General features: G+C 38.6%; 1 protein-coding gene across 1 annotated transcript; it reads right to left on the bottom strand.

Annotated features, from left to right (window-relative positions):
- Positions 1-344: 344 nt before the first annotated feature.
- Positions 345-12,662, bottom strand: ddr2b (discoidin domain receptor tyrosine kinase 2b). The gene is made up of 16 exons (XM_053628357.1): positions 12,321-12,662; positions 10,411-10,513; positions 9,791-10,019; positions 9,355-9,502; positions 8,527-8,629; positions 8,267-8,450; positions 7,635-7,875; positions 7,364-7,429; positions 6,556-6,692; positions 6,107-6,305; positions 5,737-5,957; positions 3,998-4,119; positions 3,637-3,834; positions 3,065-3,299; positions 1,881-2,030; positions 345-964 (listed from the first exon to the last, which is right to left on the bottom strand). Exons 1-16 carry the CDS (start codon positions 12,388-12,390, stop codon positions 791-793), a joined length of 2,580 nt encoding a protein of 859 aa, XP_053484332.1. The 5' UTR covers positions 12,391-12,662; the 3' UTR covers positions 345-790.
- Between the last annotated feature and the right edge of the window lie 1,614 nt (positions 12,663-14,276).

Raw genomic sequence — 14,276 nt, 5'->3', positions numbered from 1 at the left:
TAGACTTTCTTTTACTGTTAACACCCGAATATTCAGCATGTCCCAAACTGTTTTATTCTTCTTACACCAAAGCAATTTGTCAATGACTCTAATGTTTGTTTGATTTTTTGTTTATTATCAACATTGTCATACTTTTGTATTATCAGGTTACAGTTTACAATTTAAAGTTGAGGAACGTCCACAAAACAAGGTAGTTCCTGTTATCACTTACGCTGTACCATCTATAAACCATCGTTCCCACATCAGTCTCTATTTTTATTCTCTGTAAAAGTTAATAATCCCAAAACAAAAAACACCTACTGCTTATTATGTTACAGAGAAACCAGAAAATGCACAAACTCCTCTGCGATGAAGACTTTTTTTGTGATAAAAAACTTTACCTCTGAAGCACTGAAACTTCCAGAAAATCAACACAGTCATTTGCAGCTACACTAATGTTAGAACTGCTGTAATAGCAAATTTATCAACACCTTTTGGCCAATCAGATTCCAGAAGCGCTGAACACGACACAACTACTTGCAGTTTCAAAAGTCAAGAGGGTTTATTCATTTAACAAGGTTCAAAGGAAGTGTGCAGAATAATGGCAGATTTATAATAGGTGTAAACAATTAGCTATATAATAGAGCTTAATGAAGAGAACAAGAATAACAAACATTCTTATATGCATACGAAATTCATATAACTCATGTAACAATCAGCTTTTTACATCATTTATACAGTAATTGCAGACTTTCTTGACAGTTCCTACCATGCATTGCAGCTATTATTATGCACAGCTGGAGGGAAAAGTTCAGAACTGTGTGTTTGTGTCAGATTCATCACTCAGCACATTTCCAGCCTGGCATTCAAGTAGAGCTGCGTGGATCTGCTCAAACGTCGGACGTTCTTTGGCGTTCCTCGTCCAGCAGCTGTGCATGAGGCTGTAGATGGCATCGGGGCAACACAAAGGCTTCGGCAAGTACACCTGATGAAGTCATAGTTATTAAACACAGACATGAATTAAAAGGTCACACCTTTGCTGTCTATCCTGTCATTGCTTTAAGTGCATCCAGAATAGCTTAAGCATTAATCATCTTTTAAAGAAGGTCATGATAATAATAACAAAACTGCTGCAGAGCTGAGAAATGATATAAACACAGCTCAGTACTGCCACTCACAGATGTAAAAGTTATCGTATGGCATCGGTTTGCTAAATACAAGACTTCTGTATTTCCCTTTTAGCCCCCCCCCCCCCCCAATTTATTTTTGCTCAGTTTATGCGAATTAAAAATTATTTTTTTTAAAAAATCCTCCACATATTGTGTTGTGGAATCTTCTTCACCAAAAGTAAAAATGTCTCGAGGTTTTTTATGGCGTCCTAGTTTCACCTACACAAATATTCACTTATTCTTTTCCGAGTAATAAAATATTCCATGTACTATTACAACATAATCATGTTTAAATGCTGATTTAACCTTAAGTCACTCTCTCTTTGTGACTGAAATACATGTCAAAGTCATTATTAGGCCTTCGATGGATTAAAACATTTTTTACCACTTACATAATAATCACATTTAAATTATAGTCTGATCAAAGAAATTCAAATAATAATAAGTTAAACAGTTTTGTCTGTTTATTTCCACAAATAAGAAGTTACTGAAGATGTATGGTATGAACGGAAGAATGCCCCCCATTATTCCAAATGTAGACTGAAAAAAAATCAAAACTACAGTAACTACTTTTGTGGACATTAAAAGTTACTATAAATGGATAAAAAGTATAACTGTTAGCTCTGGCAAATTGCTATAGTATAAGGATGTGGTATAATAGGAAAATAATTAACTTCAAGGTGGTAACTGTAACTCCACACTACTCCAGTGATTATTATTTTGGATTTTCACCTGCTTGTTCTGGTCTCGAAAGAACTCGCCCATGTTCTCGATCACTCGATCATCTGAGAGTTGTGAGTACGGCTGCTCTTTGCACAGAGTGACCATTTCCCAGAGTGTTACACCGAAGGCCCACACATCACTGGCCATGGTGAATTTGCCCTGGATTAAAAACACCAAATTTACAGTCAGACGTATAGAATACTGTCACAACAGCCACGTCGTCCAGTAACTCCACCATATACGTATATGCTCACCATCTGTTTCATTAGAGACGCCTGTATACCTGCACATTCATGCTGTTATCTGATCAGCCAACCTTATGGCGGCAGTGCAATGCATAAAATCACATAGACATCTCTGTGACTTTGACCGTGGCATGGTTGTTACTGCCAGATGGGCTGGTTTGAGTATTTCAGAAACTGCTGATCTCATTGTACAGTTTTCACGCTCAAAAATCTTTAGAATTTACATACACTGGTGCAAAAAAAAACCCCAAAAACATCCAGTGTGTGACAATTCTGCGCGTGGGTACACCTCGTTGATAAGAGCAGTCAGAGGAGAATGACCAGACTGATTTGAGCGGACAGAATGTCTACAGTAACTCAAATAACCACTCTTTACAACTGTGGCGAGGAGAAAGGTATCTTGGATTGAACAACATGTCAAATCTTGAAGTGGATGGCCTAGAACAGTAGAAGACCACATTGGGTTCCACTTCTGTCAGCCAAAAACATGAACCTGAGGCTACTGTAGGCACCAAAATTGGTCAGTTGAAGAATGGAAGCTGTCCAGTTTTGCTAAAACTGTGCTCCTGCTGCCGCAGTTAACTCAAGCTCTTGACCTGTATCTGAATGATTTTGCACATTGTGCTGCTGCCACATGACAGGCTGTTAATTGTATGAATCAGCAGGGGTACAGGTGTTTCTGTTAAAGTTTCCATTTGGAGTACATTTACATGACAGCAAATAACTTTTGGTTCTGCCTGTGATGTCCTTTGGTCTTCTATTTGCTAGTAAGTCAAACCAACAGAATGTGATACCTAGTTATAATCTGCGAAAGGACAGTATTTTCTGGTTTAAATCCTCTTGACCTGTAGGTGTAGATTTCAATACTTCAAGTTGTCTTGATCTGCTACCTACACAGCTTTCGGTTTCTAATTTTCTATCCCTACCAATCAGTACAACAGGTCCTACCAGGAGAACGCTCTCCCAGGACATCCAGCGGATAGGGAGCACGGCTCGGCCCTGGATGAGGTAGTAATCTCCACGATACAGGTTCCTGCTCATGCCAAAATCTGCAATCTTGATGGTGTAATTTGTCCCCACCAAGCAGTTACGTGTGGCCAAGTCACGGTGCACAAAGTTAAGAGAAGACAGATACTTCATACCTGAAGCGATCTGAGCAGCCATGTTAATCAGGACACTGTAACTGCAAAGAGAACAAGATTATAATGGGTCTGTTGCTTAACACCACCCAAAGTAAAGTGCAACAATCAGTTTTCTCATAGTGTAGAAAGAATCCATAGAGCAAGGTGTTAATGCAAACATGAGACAAGTTAACCATGGTTGCATTTGTTAGGTTTTGTTAAGCTGGAACTTAGCTAGGTACCCAGGTTAAGTTAAACCTGCTTCAGGAGACAACCAGATAAGTGTTTTGTGAATAAAATGGATATATCTTACCCTTTTAATTATCCAAAAATAATCTCAATATTAACGCTTATACTGCAAAAAAAAAAAACTTTGACCACTACAAGCATTTGAATAACCTGATGGTGGCTGTGTGCTCTGGGTCTTGTCCCAAATCTTCAAGATTGTGGCGAGAGAGGAACTGGTTGAGGTCTCCGTTCTCCATGTACTCCGTGATCATACACAGGGGGTCGCTCTCTACACACACAGCCAGCAAGCGAATAATGTTGGGGTCTCGCAACCTTGACATGATCCTGATCTCCTTTAAAAAGTCATTCCTGGGGAAAATTGTGAAATTCCATATGAGTTGAATGATATAAAATGTGGTCATGTTATTCGTGGCAACACGGAATGGTTTTGTCATCTTTTATTGTAATTAGGAACAAGTTCTTGGTAGTGGTCTTAGATTTTCTGAACCATGATTGTATCTCATGTGCATACCTTGCGTTTTTTGTTGCATCCTCTCTGAGGATCTTTACAGCCACCAGAATAGGCTCATCCCCGATATCACTACCGTCATCCTTCATAAAATCCTTCATTCCTTTTGCCTCACATAGATGCACCTGCAGATACCATCGCCAAATGGAATGCATGTTAAGATCAGATAGAGCATTTTGTCATCCTCCTTGTTCCTCCATTACTGTTCACCTTGTTCGCCTGACCCCCTGATCATTATTGTTACCTGTTACCACCTTCTGCAGTATCCCAGTCTCCTGTTTTACTAGTCCCTTAGTTTACCAGTCTTATAGGCTCTAGTGCACCTCTTAATAACATCCATGATAAGTGGCATATCGTTATAGGGACCGTCTGTAAGCCATAGTTATGACATCCACCACCCAGTAGTCTAGCCTCTTATAGCCAGTGTCCTTCCAGTGTGGCAGATTAACAGATGGTCTAAGAATCAGATGGCCACCATCTGGTCTAAATAACATTGTAGAGGGTGCACCAGGCATAGCAAGGAATGCTCTACAAACCTATCCCATGATTTGACACACAGCAAGGTCAATAGGCAGGTTCATGAAACTGAGTATTGTGACCTTGGGTCAAAACCCAGATTCAGCCAAGAGTCGTCTGGCCACCAATGCAAAATGGGCTTATTGCCAGAGCATGTAGTTCTCCCCCACTCATTTTGTCTATTTAATAGTACAAGGGGAAGATACTACACCCTCAGAATGAGTCCTCAATTGGTAAATCATTATGAGGTGACAGACCAACAGACACAGGTGACCATCTGTCTAAATGGGGCATCTGATCTGCTCAACATGGAAGCCACCAGGGTATTCCAACCACCAGCAAAAGCAGTAGTCTTGCCGGCCGTCTGAGGGCCATAAGCAGGACTCTGTGGCCTAGTTGCTGAATTCTGGCAACGTGGGATGAATCAGTGGAAGAGGAGGGAAGGCATAGCAGACAGTGGCATATATGTCTCCTGTGCCCCTGTGCCAACACATGGTCCTCCATCCTGTAAGGGAAGCATCTGTGGTGAATATCAGTGCTCTTTTCTGAGGTCAGTGTGAGACTGAATGCTGTAATGTGTGCAAGGAGAGCTATCCTATATCACTAGCTGTCAAGGGTGACTAAGCGGCTTGCATGCATCTTGTACAGTAAATACCCGTTGCGCTATAGAAATACTGTAGGGTAGGATTTTGATTTTAAAGGAAAAACATAAAAAACATCTGTTATCGGGGCAAACCAAAGAACCCTTATAGGTTCTATATTTAACCTTTTGTTTCTTAGTCACCCGATTTCCTATTTTTTAGTCTCCTAGGCCCCTGGTTTCTTACACCCAGAAAAAAAGTTTTCCAATTGTACTTTTGGACATTTAGGAGTTTCTAGTCCTAGAACTTACTCTGTTAGGGAAAAACACATAGGGAACAAAACATAGGGAAAAATAGGGTTCTACACTACATATAATGTTTTCTCACAACGCTGTCTCTTTAACAAATTTAGAAAAAAGGCTTTCTTAAAGAACATTCTGAACTGAAGAGCCTTCAGGCTTCATAGACACAAACTCCACTCACGTTTCCTGATCTGCTGGTTTCCTAGTCTTGTTTCTTAGGTGGTATTTCTGATATTTGTGAGATGTTAATATCTAAGAGACTGTATCTAACCTGAGCTATATTTAATATTACAACTTGAAGTCTCTTTTTTTTGCCCATGCAAAGGTCCACCTCTGCACTGACCTCTCCAAACTGGCCTTCTCCAAGCTTGTCTTTGAATGTCAGCTTCTCTCTGGGAAATTCTTCCAATGCTCCATCTCGTCCAGGAGGCATGCTGATTGTTGCAATGGAATAACAATGACTGCTCGTTGCTTTCTGCTGCCTCGCTACATCTGTTTCTGCGTAGGGAGGGACATCATCTTTGGTGGTGGATGTATGCTGGTCGGACGATTCAGACATGACTGCTGTGAATCAAGCATTAAAAATATTTAATGTGCATGGAACATATATGCACATTAAATAAGCCATTTATTAAAACCTATAACTCTTCTTATAGGAACTCATACTGTATGTACTGTAGCGGTAGAGTAGGATTAGGACTGTTGCCTCTCACCGAGATTTTCCATTGCCTGAAATTCTGGTGATTTCCGTAACCCGGATGGCTCCTGATACTCAAATCCCAGTGGGAAAACCCTCTCGTATGTGCCAGTAGATTCTGAATCGCTAGACAGGGACGAGTGACGATGAGAAAAAGGTTCTCTGCGGCCTGAGAGGCGGGAACTTAATTCATCATCCAACATCCGACGTGAGGCCTGGAATCATTAGACAATTATTTTATAACAACTTACTTAATTTATTACCTATTATTTATTTTTAATGGAAATAATTTAGATTTTAGTAACTTTTTTCCTAAGATGTATGAAACGTCTTGTTCAATGTAATACTAAAGACCCAAATATCCCAATCTGTGTTAAAAAGGTGAATATCATTAGCTGCTTAAAAATCCTCATACAAATATGAAATTGAAAAGATATAATGAAGATAATGACAAGACCGACTCACTTTTTCTAGCATCTTCTGCCAGACCTGTCTCCAGAGGATAATGATGATGATGGCCAGCAGGATGACGATGACGGCCACCAAGCAGCCTATGAGGATGCGCGTGTTGCTGTCATCAGTCTTATGGGTGGGATCGAGTCCTAGTGTAAATAATATGTAAATAATAATTAGTAAATATTAGTAAATAAGTATCAAAAAACACACATTTATATCCAATTTTCTAACCTTTAGGCATTTACCCACACGGTTCATGTGCTTCGCACTCAAACTAGACCGACATTGCTTTTGGGAGGTGGTCAAGGTGCACTTCCAGCAACTGTTCACTACCTTATTCTAGTTCCCCAGACTTCGAATCTAAATCTTATATTTTATCTATTCATGACTAGGCAGTATTAGCACTAATTATGAGGTGGCTGTATCTAGTTACGTATTCACCAGTCTCAATGTTCTAATGTTAGCTAGCAAATGTTATAAATGGACTTCACGGAAAAGATGTTTAGTACCAGCTTCGTGTTTCATTTCATTGCACAGTTGCAGAAATTTTGTTTAAATTCTCTATTGCCATATTTCTATCCAGTGAATTACTTTTGAGACCATGTGTTTTGTCTTTACTTGGTATTATTTAGCCAAATAATGGTTCAGTTTATAGTTCATAATGCTATAACCAAAGAAAAATGTCTTAGTTGATTGACTACATTTGTTTTATATTTACTTTTATGTAGAAAATATGTGTGTCAATATGATTTCCCCCAAACAATCCTGTTAACAGTGCAAGAAAGCTAAATGCCAAAGCTAAAGCTAAATCCATTACCTGGCTGCGTGCTCGTAGGATGGCCACGTTTCGTTGGAACAAGAGAGGTATTATACACTGCTGTATCTGGATTTTGGGAAAAGTGAAGGGTCTTTAATCTCTAAGAGAATTTACTGGATTCTTTTGCTTTGTTAGCATTAGCAGTATCTTGCTTTTTTGTTTAGCATCCATTTGAACAAGGATGACAAGTTTGACTTGGTTTTATGCATAAATACATTACAAAGTAAAATTAAGAATATGTGAAGATGGGGTCTTCATGTTCATGTGTTACCTGACTGGAAAGCAATCTCACTGAACATCATCCAAGTGTCGCTGAAGGCAAATTGACACCTAATGGCATTGGCCATGCGATTCCCCAGAGGAACTGTGACAAATCGAGCACTTGGGCTTGTAACGTCCAAAATGGGCTTGAAAGAAACAGGCCTGGCCTCCCAATCTGACTCCGAGTGAAAGTAACAGACGACTTTCTGGAATATTCTCACCCCTGATGTGTACATGTTGTTGCAGTGAACCTGAGAGGATGAGCAAGGACGATTGGTACAGAAGCAAAAGGATTACCTTTGAGATATCAAACATTCGTTGTGTTTAATAAAAACTACTTTCATAGAATCAGGTTTTGGTGACTTAATGCCCAGAACTGAAGTAAAGGTCCACATAGTCCTTCAATGGTGTACGTTTTTTGGCATACAACTTCCACACCTTTATTGATTTGAGTAACATACAGGAACTAAGGCATAACTCTATACTGATCTGGATTGGCATGAATTTTTGAAACTGAACATCCAACAAGCAAGGAATAATTGCAGACCATAACTGATGTTGGAATTTGGAATTGCAATTTTGATATATGAATAAGTGTTTGGATGAAAACGTATAGGAACTGAGCGGGAGTTCCACACTCACCTTCATTGACGTAAAGTTTCGGATGCGGTCAAACTCGAATGTCATTTCCACAGAGCCGCTGGAAAAGCTAGCATTGCTCCAGCCCACATAGTCATATCCGGGCCAAACACCATAAACGTGGCTTTGAGTGAAATCGTCCAGACCCCAACTTCCATCTGTCAACTGCCCGAGACCCTCCGTCATGCTGAGAAATAGAACCAAGCAAATGATTTGTTTGTATTGTTCAACATATAGAATTTTTTTTAAAATGGGATTATTACCTGTATCCCATGGCTCCATCATACACGCTGTCATTAAGGTAGACTTGCTGTCCACCAATGGTCATCTCCTCTCCAGCAGGGCTGCTGTAGGACACAAGGCCATCTGGAGGAGGAAAAATAGGAAAATTTAGTCTGGAACATAATAGTTTTCTTTCAACTTAATTAATTGTAATCATTCAGCCAAATCTATGAGTTTACCCTTGCTGATACATAATGAAAACATCAGTTCGAACCCAGAAACTGGACCTGCTGATCAGATTTCTGACACTGTACATTGCCGTCATCTTGAATTTGGACTCACCTGATTGGATTTCTTTAGTTCAAAATTTAAACAATGGTTTATTTGACTAATTTAGCTCGTTTCTTCTTATACAAGTAGAATTGTATAACCAAAACAAGCAGAAAAGTGGTTGCAGCTACTTTTAGTTACGTTAGCAATCACTCCAGTGCAACAAAAAAAAGACCTGGCTAATGACTTTATGAGAATTGGAAAAATCCAGAAGGACTTGCATACTAACGTTTATAATTAACATGTAAACTGAAACGGTGTGTTTATTTTGTAACGGAGGTCTAAGTTGAATTGTTAACCTTCTAGTTTAAACTATCCTCTATCATCAACAGAAGTCTATTTGGCCTGTTCTCGGTCTATTTCGTCTATCTCGCTTCATCTCTACCTAACGATGCAGAAGAGCTTTAGTACTTTTATCTGTCCAGTCTGTCACAGGTTCCAAACCTTCTACTTTCAATCTAAACATGTCTCAAATGTTTTCAGACTGGAAGTTTCCTTTAGGAATGCAAGTGGCACTGGATGTTACAGTGAAAGCTGACCTAGCCACTCGCATCCATACAGCTCCACCCTCATACACACAGATGCAGTGGGATCAGTGATGGGCATGAATCGCACAAAGCGGGCGATGATCGGAGGCTCCAGGTCCTTCAGCACTATGTCATAGGCGTTCTTGTTGCCTTCGATGATCTGGGAAGAAAGACATGGAATGGTGGCAGCCATAACAAGAACAACAACAGGCTAGTAACTGGTTCCACATTAATAAGGCTTTTGGGCTAATGATTGGAAGGTTATAAGTTCAAATCCCAGCACTACCAAGCTGCTTCTGTTGTCTACTTGCTCAGCTATGGTTATTTGTAAATCATAAGTGATTGCATAAGTGATACTGCACCGACATCTGGGATCAGGATGCCTGGTTCAGTGAGTCAAGTCTGGATTTCATATCTTCATCTTAAAAGAAATGTGCCATCAGCTTACCTGACTGCCCTTACGGTCGCGCCAGGAGACCCAGCGGGAGCCGTCACGGCTGTATTTAATCCTGTAGCGCTGCGCAAACTCGTTGCCTGCGCCATCCGCATGGCGCCCCTGCGTGCCCACCAGGGTGACGAAGTGCAGAATGCGAAGGTCGATCTGCAGGAACTCCATTTGCCTCCGGGGACCATTTGCCTCCGGGCACCATGCGCCATCTCCGTCATCGAAATCCAGTCTGTAATTGGAGATTACAAAAAGAAGCATGGACGAAAAGGACTGTCTTTTTGTCCTTTTTGTAAAAAGTTCAAGTTAAAGGATTTTGTTCTTGACAAGCTTTTTTTGTCAACAGAAATAAAGACAGAGAGGCTGGTTATGGAACAGCTGTTTATAGCTGCTATAACATAAGTGATATCAGGACATTGATGTTTCCTGGACATTAAATGTCGCTATAAAGAAATAAAAGATACGATGTGTCATATGTTAATGTTGGCAAACTGCTGTGGTATAATTCATTGATACACTGATGCTGTGGTAAAACAATGATTATTTTCCTGTAACAGCAATCTTTACATATAGAAGTGACTTGTGTATTTATTTACCTGGACCATAGCTACGTATGTATTTACCTGCCATATCTAGCTGCGGTTGACTCCGACCATTGGCTGGACGCTGAAATGTCCTCATCCTGAATCTTGCCTCCAGTCATCCCCAGTGGATACCTGCATGTAGCTAACAAATACACACACACACACACACACACAGATGTATTAATATATTTGTGAGAAATCCTTTATGAGTCCTACAATTGAAATAACAATTCTAACATTACCCCCCCCTTCTTTATGTGTATGAGCTGATGTGATGACACACAGGCTGAAAATGAACTGTTTTATATATTAGGTGAGGTATAACGGGTGGGTTTGTTTCAGCTAGTGATTTTCTGGGCATTTTTTTGGGTGAAACAGGCGCACTGCTCATACAGCCCACACCCCAAAGGTAAACACCCAAATACCAAATACATTCCAGGAGGCCTCGCCATGGACACAGAGGGTCTTTATATTATTGGCCAGCAAAAAAAAAGAAAAAAGAAAAAAAAAAGCAGAAACAGCTAAGCTTCTGCACGAGATGTCAAGTGAGACTGAAACTAATGTTGTTTTAATGTTGCAAGTTCAGATTTAAAACTTGATGAAAAAAGTACATTTATTTCAATTTTGGGGTATATTTGACTCATTTTACAGTCCATTTTACTTCATGTATTGTTTGTGCTAATTTCTATAGAATTTAGATTCATTTTGACATTTTTACATGTAATTTGTCCTTTTACTGGATAATATGCCCAAACTAGACACTTGAAGATTAGAAAAACGTCACTTGGACTTTTCCAATCTTCAACTGTCCAGTTTTAATGATCCATTGCTCACTGTAGTCTCAGACAAGAGTGGAACCTGATGTGATATTCCACTTCTGTGGCCCATCTGCCTCAATATTTGTGTGTTCTGTGATGCTTTTCTGATCAACAAATTTGTAATGAGTGGTTATTTGAGTTACTGTAGCCAGTCTGGAAATTCTCCTCTAATCTCTCTCATCAAGAAGTTGTTTCTTTACTTTTGTTATATATATATATATATATATATATATATATATATATATATATATATATATATATATATATATATGATTGTTTATGTGCACTGCTAAATGATATAACTGACCATGTTGCTAGGGATTAACCGTAGCATTAACCGTAACTTGTACTTATGATGGCTTTCTTCATGCTTGACTATGAAAAGTTGCTGGAAAAGTCCTAAAAGAAGCAAATAAACGAATAAACTCAGTGACTCCACTCATCTTGTTAACCTTGGCAGGCTAAACAGTCACTGGACCCCCCAACATGGCCGCCTTCTTGCGCCAGTTCCATGTGAATGACCTCCCTGTTCCAGCCTGGTGCTTAAATAAGACGCGAAAGCATTTGCCCTTGACCTGTTTGGACAAGGTGCTACGTAAATAAAGACTCTTATTATTGCCATATGTTGAGCTTGAATATACATTCCTTTTCATATGCGTATCTTAACATTGGTGCATGATGATGCAATGCCCAGTTTTCATGAATCAATACTGTACTAGTGAGGAAGCTGGAAAAATCCAGTAACTGTGAATAAATGAACTGGTCCCTCTACTGTACTGTACACTTTGCCTTAGCAGAATAAACAGACATATTCAGTGTAACTTCCTTCATATGAATAGAGTTGTCGTTGTAATTTGTCAGTTTATACATAAAACATAAAAGCATTACCTTAATCAGTACGATCTCATTTTAAATATGGTAAACTACTATGAGATGTACCTAGTATTTTAATAGGTGTGTAGTAGTTGCATGTGTTTTCTGGTACATACATTGTTTTATTGTACTAGTGCATTGTAAATTATAGAAAAATAATCAACAACGGGGGTGGTGTGATGCGATCAAAGCCCATTTATGCAATTTGCTCACAAGAAAAAACATATTAATTAAAATATCAAAATTATGTTATCTTACCTGGATTGACTTGTGACCTCACTGCACCAATGAAGACGAGCAGAATGAAGGAGCATTGCATGATGGACATTTTGCCTCGAACAACAACAGAATACAAAAGAAATATCCTTAGACTTTATGAGTTTATGAACTTCCATATATTTGTATTTTAGATCGAATAATCATGTCTGACATTGTAAAGGCAATTAAATCTATCTGTCTCTTTGTCTATTTATCTATGACCATACATGCAAATGTTTGTATGCCTTTAACTCTATATATGGAAGTCTTCAAGAAGGAGGAACATATACACTCCAGTATTTTCATATATTTTAACCACCTAGCTACTGTAACATGAGCTAACCTGACGGGATTTCTGAGAGGATTTTTTTTAAAGGTCATGTTTATAAATCCTAATATGCTTTTTTCCCCCCCTCAAACCATTATCATAAGCTAATCTGACAGGATTTGTGTCATATTCACAGATTTTAATATTCGTTAATGACAAACTTAGTCAGGTAGCTCGCAATTGCTAACCTGACAGGAAGTACTCCTAATATTAGCCAGCTAGCTAACCTGACAGGATTTCTGAGAGGTTATTTTAGGTCATATTTATAAATATTAATACTCTTTTTTCCCCCCTAACACTTCTCAGACAAATAACATGAGCATCTGACAGGATTTTGTTTTTGTCATGTTCATATATTTTAATATTCTACATTGACAACATTAGTTAGCTAATGTAATGAATCTAACAGGATTTACTGCTAACATTAGCCAGCTAACCTACCTGACAGGATTTCTAAAAGGATTATTCAGTCATCTTTATAAATGTTAATTATTTCCCCCTCTAACACCACTTAACCATTAACAAGGGCAATTCATGTCACATTCACAGTTTTTAAAAAATTTCATTGAAACATTAGTTAGATAGAGTTGGCATTAGCTAAAATGCCAGTTGGCATTAGCTAAAATGCCAGGAAGCACTAATAACATTAGCCAGGTAACTATCTTGCCAGGGTTTCTGAGAGGATTTTTAAACTCATATTTACTTTAATCTTTAAAAAGGTTAATAATAAATGTTTTGCTACCTCTATCCAGACCATTAACATGAGCAAATCTGACTGAGTTTTTGTCATGTCATATCCATAGTTTTTAATAATCTACTTTGATAGCATTAGTTAGATAGCAAGCATTAGCTAACCTGACAGGATGCACCACTGTCATTAGCGAGGTAGCTAACCTGACAGAGTTTCTGGGAGGTCTTATTTATTATTGTTTATGCTTCTCTTCACTGATCAGGAGTTGGAAAAGGAAAATCTGATTCAGCTAACAAACCAACAGCGAAAAATAGCAAGAAATTTACTTAATATATACTTTACATTTACATTAGATTTAGCTGTTTTCAGAGTGTATTACATCAGAACGTCCAAACATCCCAGAATTTTCTGGACAATTTTCCAGACAAGGACACTGTTTTAAAGATACAGTATGTTTATTTTAATAGAATTCACAATTTTAATAGAAACAAGGTAATTACCTCCCTATACTGTTTCCTCCCTAAGGAGTCGTTCAAGCATTTGGTAACTGCCTTCCAGTTTGTGAACTGACCACAAACAAACAAACAACAACAACAACAAAAATCACTTCGAGACAAGTTGCAATTTTTACATGACCATTTCTAAAGGAGAATTTTGTACTGCAAACACAGCTCAACCTGTTAGTATTGTGATAAGAATATTATCAATATTAATATCAAAAACACAGGAAAGGAACATCTTCTTCTCCTTTTCCCAACACCAATCCAAAGAAATATACACAATGCTCAGTATACTGAATACACTCAACCTCATACACTCAACCTACTGTATCTATTGCTACCATATGTGCATATTGCATCCTTTTTCCACTTTACCAAGTACTTTCAATTGTATTTCTCTCCATACACACCTATGTATATGTATTATAGATATCAAT

This window comes from Ictalurus furcatus, chromosome 7 (genome assembly GCF_023375685.1).
Source record: "Ictalurus furcatus strain D&B chromosome 7, Billie_1.0, whole genome shotgun sequence".
Classification (NCBI taxonomy): Eukaryota; Metazoa; Chordata; class Actinopteri; order Siluriformes; family Ictaluridae; genus Ictalurus; species Ictalurus furcatus.
The sequence above is the reverse complement of the archived record's forward strand: the minus strand, read 5'-3'. Positions and strand labels throughout refer to the sequence as shown.